At 38.4% G+C, this 10796-nt stretch overlaps 1 protein-coding gene across 2 annotated transcripts in view; it reads left to right on the top strand.

Moving 5' to 3' along the window:
• The window catches only part of Reln (reelin), a 457134-nt gene that overhangs the window by 326723 nt on the left and 119615 nt on the right, over positions 1-10796 (top strand). For both annotated transcript variants that reach the window (XM_031380095.1, XM_031380094.1), the window contains exons 21-24: positions 1283-1475; positions 2208-2320; positions 7577-7714; positions 8476-8662. In XM_031380095.1, coding sequence (XP_031235955.1) covers positions 1283-1475; positions 2208-2320; positions 7577-7714; positions 8476-8662 — 631 coding nt within the window. The remainder of the gene's footprint in view (positions 1-1282; positions 1476-2207; positions 2321-7576; positions 7715-8475; positions 8663-10796) is intronic.

The following is a 10796-nucleotide window of genomic DNA, read 5'->3' as shown; positions in this document are numbered from 1 at the left end:
TCTCTCTCTCACACACATACACACACCCCTCAAAGTTGGAAAACCCTTAAGCCAAGGGAGTGACACAGACAGGTTTGTACCTTTATGGCTCATTGCTGTGCTTGTTCTGTGTGACTTTCATTGTTCCAGTGTTGCTAAAAACTTAAATCTAACACTTCACACTTTCGGGGTTGCATGAATATGGTAATTACTAAACATTCCACTAACCTAGACATTGAGGCTTTTCTGTTTTCTTTCCATATTCACCGTTCAAGTGAAAAGTCTTAGTTTAAAAACTGTTAAACAATACTTATTATTGGAGAAAGTCTGTATTTTATAACTTTTATTCTAAGTCCAAAATGACCTTAGATGGGCAGTAGCCCACTTATTAGATAATGCCTTCTGAGGGTGTGTGTACATTCTTCTGCGTGCATGTGTGTACTTGAGAAGGTTGCTGTCTGGTGCTGAGCCTGCTTCAGAGTGGGAGACACATTTGCTGGCAGGCAATCTGAATGCAGTTGGTACGTGGCTTACAGTGACCATGTCACTGACATGCAAAGGTGTCCATAGTTTAATCCTGGATGCATTACAAATCTCTTGAGTTATTTCTCTTTTTTTCTTCTAAATATGATACTGCCTTTGTCTTCCTTCAAACAACCTGCCACTGCAGTCACAGGGTACTGATGCGACAACCAAAACATGAATTTGACTGACTTTGAGCACAAAGATAAAAAATGTATTACATCATTTTTAATATTGAATTCATGAGCATTAAAAATATTTTGTCAAATTTTCTACCACTACAAACATTCTAGTCAATTTCCTTTATGTAGTATTTTATATAAGTATTAAAGCTTAATCATAATATATTTTAATATACCTGTATCATCTTCATCAATATTTGAAGTGCAGATGGCGTACTACTCCAATTTACTTACACTTTCCCAGTTCTCTCTAGGTAGGTCTGAGATTACCGCCAACTCGTAATATATCAGTAATCATTTAATATTCACTATGTTTTTTATAAAATTATCATTGAATTTAGAATTGTTTCACTGAGATAGATTCCAGCTGCCAAGATTAATGAAGTAATACGCGAGTGCTTAGTTTCAGATATATCTGACAAACTGTATGTATTAATGTTTTTAAAAAGATCTCCTTTGGTTTAAATTGAATTTGTTAGACTTACTGAAACCTATTCTGCAGTAAGCAAGTGAAGTGAAACTGTGTAAGCTGAGAACAAGAACTCAGTCTCCCTGACACAGCACTTGTAGAAGTTCAATTTCCACCTTGTGTCTTTCAGTTTTACGGGAGATTCTAAACTTGCCTCAAGCATGCGCTATGTGGAAACACAGTCGATGCAGATCGGAGCATCCTATATGATTCAGTTCAGCCTAGTGATGGGATGTGGCCAGAAATACACGCCTCACATGGACAACCAGGTGAAGCTGGAGTACTCAACCAACCATGGCCTAACGTGGCACCTTGTACAAGAAGTACGTATGTAGTTTTCTCTAAAGCTCATGATTAGTAGTACCATTTCCTTTAGTTGGAAAGAAACAATATTATATAATCTTAACATCAAGTTAGAAATCTCACAAAGAGACCACGCCCCACTAGTATCAATACCAAAGAGCAATTGGAAATAAAAAACAAAAAAGAAAAACCCAAGACAGAATACCTTTAGTAGTATGTTTTGAATATTATTTCTTTAGCTCACTTCCTCTAAAATCATGTCTCTTCTTTCCCTATAGCATGTTTCTATCTGTTCTTTACCCATCCATGGGTACACTACATAAGGAATGTGGTACCTCCTGACCTTAGAAACACAAATAAGAACTATAATCTAATTTTTGGAATAAATTTACTTTACATAACACACACATAAACACACACACCAATATTCTAACACTGTAATAAATGCAAAAATATTATAATGCATAAGATAAATTTTATAAATGCTCGTGCTAATAGATCAAGATTGTTTCTCATCCATTTCTATTTGTGGCAAAAATGAAAGACGTTTAAATCTATGATGGCGTCTCAGTTGTCATTACTTCCCAAATGTTTTTGCTTCACAAAGGGAAAAAATCATGAACTTAGTCCCTAGTATTAGTATCTAAAATTATGGCATTAGCTTTCCCGGAGGTCTTTTTCTCTTGCAGTGGGAGATGAAACATGTCCAGTGGACAAATGGAAGCTGAGTCTGGCTTCTCCCTCTCTTTCAGGAATGCCTTCCCAGTATGCCAAGTTGCCAGGAATTCACATCTGCCAGCATTTACCACGCCAGTGAGTTCACACAGTGGAGAAGAGTCACTGTCGTTCTTCCCCAGAAAACATGGTGAGAAGCCACGCCTTCAGTGTGGCCATCTTGCTCTGGGTTAGCAGGATGTGAGTGTGAAGATCAGGCCTGTAGGCTTCTAAGAGTGTTCGTTCTCTCCCTACCCAGAAGCCTGGTGTGTCTTATAGACTCAGGGCTGCAGACAATGGAGCTAATGAGAAATAGGAAAATTTGCTTTTTCCAGTGTCAGCTGCTTCTGGCCTCTCTTCTTGCCCAGAAATTCTGGTTTTGTGGCAGAGCTCAGTGAGCCTACTTCTCTAAGTTTGACATTCAAAGAAAAATGATGCAAGGAATCTAGAAACCCAAGTAGTTTGGATTGCAAATTTCTTTTCTCTCATTGTGGAGCCCAACTTTTTATATCAAAAGCTTAACACACATTCTTTTCCTAGTCCCGTTTTTTTTTTAGTAACAAGAGAAATCATGCCTAGGAGGACAAGGCCACAATAAACAAGGAAAAAGGACAGTTGAGAAGAGGAAAGAAAAAAAACATATTTTTTTGTAGACATTACATTTTTCATCTTAGTCTTTTCAGTCAAAACACTGCAATATCTGTGCCTTCTTTTTTTTATTCAATACTGTAGATAACATTTAAAGCCTTTATTCAGCATAATCTTGTCCAAAGAAAAGGCCTTGGACAAGAAACTGGGTCTGAATTCTCCATGAGCCTCCCCCAGTGATGAGCTAGCCATATGCTTCTTAGCAGCACTGCCTCTTCAAGGCAGAATCCTGTCATCAGATGGACTGTTTTAATTAGTTTATGTTAAAGGTTCCTTACAACCCTGGGATTCTCAGATTCTAGGATATGTGTAGAAGAGAAAGCATAAACACGATGAGCATTGTATTTTTCTGTGACATCTGCTTTCAAGGTCCCTTTTATGAAGAGAAAATGACTAAACAAATCTTTCTTCAATTGTTTCATATATAAAGTTAGAGTCAAATGGACAGCCCAGGATTGCTTTACAGCTCCTGTTGACTGAATGCCTGTGCTCTGTGACAATGGTGCCTTGATTGTTTTTCCAGTGCAGCATTATGTCAGTTGGAAGAAATGATAAAACTTGATTTCCAGGAGTTTTGTTTTGTTTTGTTTTGTCCCACTGTAAACCATTTCCAAGATATTCTATTGATGCCTGGTATAATAAGTTCTTGTTTTCTTTAATATTCTACTCTTTTGTGTCTACTGCTGAGAATATAATCAAAATTTTTTATTTAATTTCAGTGACATTCCAAACATGTATTTCAATGAAAGCAATGTAAAACAACACCTTGAACAATCAAAACACTGATCACTCTGAGCGCAAGCTCCCGAGGGCTTTCTGGTCCTCATTGCTGCATAATTAAATTTATTTCTCATTATTAAGAAAAACACTGAGTGATTTTACTCATGGGTATGTGGGTTCAATTTCAAAATGGCAATCCTAAGATAATATTGATAGTGTTGAGAGATGTCTTTTTATGCCTAGAAACATTCTACACCAATATTGTCTTTTATTTTTATGTGCTTGAGTGTTTTACTGTGTGTGTGTGTGTGTGTGTGTGTGTGTGTGTGTGTGTGTGTGTCTTTGTGCCACATGTGTGCCTGGTACCTTCAGAAGCCAGAGATGGCATTAGGTCTCCTGAATCTGGATTTACTGACAGTGGGTGCTGGGAATCAAATCCAGGACCTCTGGAAGAGCAACCATTGCTCTTAAACACTGAGTTGTCTGTACAGTCCTGGACCAGCATTCTCATTTATAATAGTTTAGGTAATATCCAAAAAGTATATTCCTATCATAAAACCAACCAACCTTTGTACATTGTTCTGCACTCAGATGGTATGCTACACTCACTTCTTAGTCTAAAATATAACATCTCTGAACTGAATGTTATTAACAGTCAGAAAAAGTTAATCGCCATCGATGTTAATTAGACATGTGAAGGGGAATGTAGTGCCCTGTACATTCATTAGAGTGCCTGTCCTATACTAAAGGTCTTCATGGAATGTTAAAAATTAAAAGTACATCAGTGAACTAAAGAGATAGTGCTTTGTAACCTATGTGTACATGCATAACACGAAAACAGAGGAACCTATTTCGGGCAGGAAGGGGCAAGTAGGAGGAGAAATAGGGAAGGGGAATGTAGTGGAGGGCAATACGTGCAAAATGCAATGACATATGTCTGTGAAAATGCCATTAGAGAAACATTATTTTGTACACTAAGTAAAAAATTTGAATATATTATTTTCAAATAAAAAATTATTTTAGTGACCATGTGCTTTTAGGTGCATACACTCTGTAATCTCATTCTGCTTTTCCAATTTTTCTTCAGACTTCTTCAAGGGGTGAAAATATTACTTTAGAAGACAAACAGTCCAGGGGAGTCTTTATTTCAGTTTTCCCACTAACTCATAGTTAACCTAAATATTATGGCTACATGAAAAAAGTTTTAAGCTGGTCATTGCTCTGTTTCTGAGTCTATAATGTTTAAAGTCTCTACTATAAAGATTGACCCTATGTAGTCTCCTCAACGTCCTTGATAAATTTTATTATGTTTATTTCAGGTTTTTGCAGATAGCATTCCAGTGGGGAAACAGGCAGATTGTTTTGAAGGAGTGTTATTTCTCTGACCGAATCATTGTTCTGCTTTGATTCCAGCATGCATGCACATATACATACAATGAGTACATTAAAGCAACCATGGTCATTGCGTTATCCCCAGATATGTTAGCTTTGGAAAGTGGGCTCGATCAGATAACTGACAATGGGAATAGCTGCTGGATACACCTGCTCAGTGAAGTTACACTGGATAGGAACTGAGTGTTTGTTACCCAATGAAAATTAGTTTTATTTTTATGAGGAGCATTTACATAAGAACAGGGCCTAATGAAAGCCAAACAGCTGTCACTTGCTGACTTCATAAACAAGTCAACACCTAAATCACTGGATGAGTCTCAGAATAACTGAGCAAATGGAATTACCAGAATGCTAAAGGTGGAAAAAACAATTTAGTAAGCCTTCATTTACCTTGACTCTTCAGGTTATATAAGCATGGAGAAATGAGTGGATGCCAGTATGCTTTAGTCTTACAATTTATGAGAGGAAGGGTTGTAGTAAGACTCAAGTTTTGTTGCTTTTAGAAATGCATAGTTATGGCCGGGCGGTGGTGGCTCATGCCTTTAATCCCAGCACTTGGGAGGCAGCGGCAGGAGGATTTCTGAGTTCGAGGCTAGCCTGTTCTACAGAGTGAGTTCCAGGACAGCCAGGGCTACGCAGAGAAACCCTGTCTGGTTAAAAAGAAGATGATGATGAAGAAGAAGAAGAAGAAGAAGAAGAAGAAGAAGAAGAAGAAGAAGAAGAAGAAGAAGAAGAAGAAGAAGAAGAAGAAGAAGAAGAAGAAGAAGAAGACCAAGCATTGAAATATATGCATGGGCCTCCGGGGCCATGCTTACTCAAACCACCACAGTACTCTAATGAACCCTACTATTGCTATAGACTTTCTAAAAAGCTAGTTGGTAATAGTACCATGAAAAGCAAGATGGCTGTTAAACTATGAGCATAAGCCACAATTACAGAGAAGCCTCTGTCTTATTTTCCATGACAGGTCCTGATCATGCAAATAAACCCATCTACTGGGACTGTCCATGAGCCCTGGAATCTCCTGCTACAAATAAAAACACAAACTATTAGCACCAGATCATTGACAGAATAAGCAAATAAAAACTTAGTCTGATTTTTAACTGTTGTAACTTATGGTGTGCTCAGTATGTAGAGTTGGTGCAGGTTATTCTGGATCATGTAAAGACAGATCAAGTGTATCGATAGTGTACTAGGGAGTGCTGAGGTTAACAAAGATAAGCACACACAAAAATTCTGCAAATTCTATGTTGTTGCTACTGCTGCTACGGTTGCTGCTGCTGTTGTTATGTTATTGTGTTATGTTGTGGTGCTCTTATACTGTTGGGTAGTTATACTGTTGTGTTGTTATATTGCTGTTGTTATATTGTTGTGTTGTATTGTGTTGTTATATTGTTGTGTTGTTGTATTGATGTGTTATATTGTTGTGTTGTTGTGTTATATTGCTGTTGTGTTGTTGTTATAGTGTGTTACATTACATTGTGTTATATTGTATTGTGTTGCTATATTGTTGTGTTCTTATTGCTGTTGTGTTGTGTTGTTATATTGTGTTGTGTTATATTGCTGTTGTGTTGTTGTTATATTGTTGTGTTATATTGTATTATGTTGCTATGTTCTTGTGTTCTTATATTGCTGTTGTGTTGTATTGTGTTGCGTTGTGTTGTTATGTTGCTCTTGTGTTATTATGTTGTTATGTTGTATTATGTTGTGTTGTTGTGTTGCTGTATTGTTGTATTGTTATGTTGTTATATTATTATATTGTGCTGTTATATTGTCATGTTGTTTTGTTGTGTTCTTGTTATTATTATTGTTGTTGTTGCTATATTGTTATAGCAACATAATAATAATTGGTAGTGGTGGTGATGGTATTTTAGCACTTTGACAAAAACAATTTATCACAGATCTCTGGAGAATCCTACACGTGAAGATTTCTCTGTAAATTTTTTAAAAATGTTTTCAAGTAGTCACAGACTTTAAGCCTGCTTTTATGCGACTCTCAAAGAGTCTTCTTAAGACTCCGACTTCAATGACCTGAGACCCCAGGTGTTTGTGTTCACCTTTCCACCTCTATGTAAGGTCAGCTGACCCATGACTCAAGCAAGTTTATGTTTCAGAAATAAGCATGTCCTCACATGCAGATGATCTTCTTTCTAAATAGTACTTTCCAGTGTATCTTCTCTTCACCAAAATGTATGCCAAAGATTTTGTTTTATATTCTGAACCAAATTAAAGTCTTCCAGTAGTGGCTGTCATGATTGTTTTGAGAAATCTGTTACTCTAGGTAAAGTATTTTGAATCCTCATCTGTGAAAGGCATGCTTCGTGTCATACGTAGCTGTTACTTTTGAATGTTCTTTATTTCTAGAACCAAATTTTTGAGTAACAATAGAAAGTCTGGCCTTCTACTTTTCTTTAAAATGCTGCAACTAAATTAAAACTAAAGCATAACATGGACGGGTCCTTTTTCAACTTCCTTTCATGATAGAATTGCTGAATTGCAAAATAATTGAGCAGAAATTAAGCCAAAGACAAATGCTGGGAACCCAAGCAGACGTTCAGGAGACAAGGGTGCGGGGGAGGGGGCGGATTGTTACCAGAAAGGTGCAGAACCCTGGTATTCTTAGTGACATTGCCTGCTTTGGTCCTAGGTCCGGTGCCACCCGTTTCCGTTGGAGTCAGAGCTATTACACAGCCCAGGATGAGTGGGCTTTAGACAACATTTACATTGGGCAGCAGTGCCCCAACATGTGCAGTGGGCATGGCTCATGTGACCATGGCGTGTGCAGGTATGTGCTCCTGAGAATCTGACCTACTCCTGTGTCTCAGGGTTTGTGTCTGTGGGTTCATCCCAGCAGTTTTTTCCCAGTCAGACTTGTGAATAACAAGATAGCCAAAAGCAAGCCAGTCTCCCTTCTGTTTTTACTTCTCTCGTAAAACCCGCTGTTACGCTAATGTGAAGCCACATATTCTGAACCTTTACATCTAAACTCGAGACAAGGCCTGCTAGGTTTATTGTGAAAGTCCTGCTGGAATTCCCACCCTGATCATCTTCATTAGACAAACGTAGCACTCTCTCCCACACCACTAATGGTTGTCCCCATGGGAAGAGAGTAATTGCACTTGAGTCCTTAAAGGCCTCAAATATGTCATTTAATCATAAAATATCACCAGTGTGACATGTTAGTTAAATAAACGAACCTGCATATATGATTTTTTTGGTTGTTGACCTTTTGTTAATTAATTTTATTTTTAATTTATATATGATATTTTTAAAGCAACGAGAAATCCCCATCTGTTGTACAATCATAAGCCCATGTGTCTTTCTCCATTACTCCTTAATCTTGAATTCCACAGTTTTAGCATACTACTTCTAACTAAAGACTCTACCATTCTATTCTGAGGAATGTAAAAGAACTGAAGATAGTGCCGTATCATATACACTTCAACACTATAGAACAATCTAATGAAAGGATGAGACCTGGGGGAATGTCCTAAATAGGAGAGCCATTGTGCTGCAGATGACTTGCTCATTATGCACCCCTCCCAGGTGTGACCAGGGCTACCAGGGCACTGAATGCCACCCGGAAGCTGCACTTCCTTCCACGATTATGTCAGATTTTGAGAACCCAAGCAGTTGGGAACCAGACTGGCAAGAAATTATTGGGGGAGAAGTTGTGAAGCCCGAGCAAGGCTGTGGGGTCGTGTCTTCTGGATCTTCTCTGTACTTCAGCAAGGTATGGCTGGGAGTTGGAATGTGCCATTGGAGTAGTGCCTGGTTTAACATGAGACTTGTTCGCAAGCTTCCCAAACTCCACAGGTACAAATATAAAGCGATTTTACTATTCTGCACGCCCTTTGCTTTTGGTTAGGCATAGCTATGTGCCTGTCCCTTTGTGACATTTGGGGAACATGTTTTATTATTGGTTTCAGTTACTTTGAATCTAGGTTAAGCCAGTTGAGAGTTCCCACTACTCCTATTCTGTGCAGTGCTAGAGACTGACATGGGAGGCAAGCATCTATGACAGAGTAATCCCAGATCTCCTCACCCACCAAGGCCATTGTACTTGATTTAAATCCCATTGCTTTCCTAGACTCCACTGCTATGCAGGCTTATGTCTTAAGCATCCTTGACTGGATCGGATTCTTAATCTGTGTACACTCTGCCCTTTATAGAGTATGTGAGAGAGCAAACCTAGGGCAATAGGTGAACAGGGATAGAGACCAAAGAGCCTTGAGGTTAGGGATGCAACTCTTCATGCATGATCCAGTCTGATTCTACAATTTCCTAGCTCTATGACTTTGGGCACATTAGTTAATCATCTTTTTACTTAGCCTCATTGTCCATAATGTGGAGACAATAAGAGAGTCCACTTCATTCATGTCCTTATGTAGATTAAGGTAGTGTCAACTATATAGAAGATTCTATGAACTTGTGTTTATTGAATTTGTCATTCTGTAAATCTCTAAAATCTGGTTGGAGGGAGGTAGAAGGATGATAGGAAGGAATTGTATACCGAGCTATTCCCAGGGGACACAGCATCTCTATGTTGTGCAAACATCTCAGAAGCTGTTCTGCCTTAGTTTGGCAACTTCTGGTAGACTCTGGTGAACGCTACATACAACTTGTTCTTGAAATGTTCAGCTTTCATAATTGGAGCACCCAATTAGGCATACAAATTGGTAAATATCAACAAGGGACCCAGATGCCAGGCAGAATCGAAAGGATTAATTCTCTTCAAATGCGCCTAGTCCAATCCACATTGATTTGTTGAGGATGAGTGGAGCCCCTTTCCTCTCCTCCCATGCTACAGTACAGGCAGACCATTGTTTTATGCTCTGCTCTGTTCTGGTTCATCCCCTATATAAGCATAAAAGTCATGGGACAGGCTTCAACCAGAGTGACGTGTCTAGCCCTAATTACTGGCGGCTGTATTTAGAATGAGAAGTGCCTAACACCATTTCTCTATAGAAGGGATTGCAATCACCATTTCTAGGACAATTAGAAATGTCTCACTTTATTTACAGCCTATAGCAAGTAAACAGGTGTGAATGATATACCATAGGGCTGATACATTGCAGGATTCATTTTGGCAGAAATCCAAGACAATTTAATTCATGCAAGTGCAAAAATAGGTTCAGGTTTTGTTTTGATGCAGGTGCAAAACAAAGAATCTGCAAGAAACCAAGACAGGGAAGGATAGAAATCAGGATTGATCCATTTCCTGGCCATTGACATTGAAAATCCTTTCATCACTGTCTTTAGAGATAATAGTCAATAAGTGACCAATATCCAGTAGAAACGTGGATGTGCACAATGGGAGGCTATGCTTGTTGTCAGTATCTGTTTAAAAATAAAATTTAAAATGTAAATCTTTCACTGGTAAATGTATGTACATATCCATATGTGGACATTTTAGGCATAAAAACTGTCCTGGGTTACAGATCAGTATTCCTTCAACCTCATTCAAAGTTGCTTTCTTAAAGTCAGGCTGTCCGAGGATACTGCATTCCAGGGCTCCAGGGCCGGTTCCCGTGGAGAGTTATTTCTGTGTATTTCAGTATTCTTATCTGTAAAGTGCAAAGTTGGGGGTAACAAGTCAGTCCGTGCAGATGAGGAACAAAGAGTCATGTTGAGCGTGATACGCATTAGGCGTCACTGCTACATTTTTATGAGAGTAAATTGTGAATCTCTGAATTTCCCCCACATATATGCCTTTCTACTTAAAAATCATCATTTCAAAAGTGAAAATTTTCCCTTCATCTCTCAATGCAGCCTTCCCCTCTGGACTTCTGTAAAAATATCTCAGCCCCTCCCTTTTTTTCCTTTTTTCTTTAGTAGCATCTGTTTAGAATTCTAAGTGAACAAAA

The sequence above is a fragment of the Mastomys coucha genome, unplaced genomic scaffold (assembly GCF_008632895.1).
Source record: "Mastomys coucha isolate ucsf_1 unplaced genomic scaffold, UCSF_Mcou_1 pScaffold19, whole genome shotgun sequence".
Classification (NCBI taxonomy): Eukaryota; Metazoa; Chordata; class Mammalia; order Rodentia; family Muridae; genus Mastomys; species Mastomys coucha.
The sequence above is the reverse complement of the archived record's forward strand: the minus strand, read 5'-3'. Positions and strand labels throughout refer to the sequence as shown.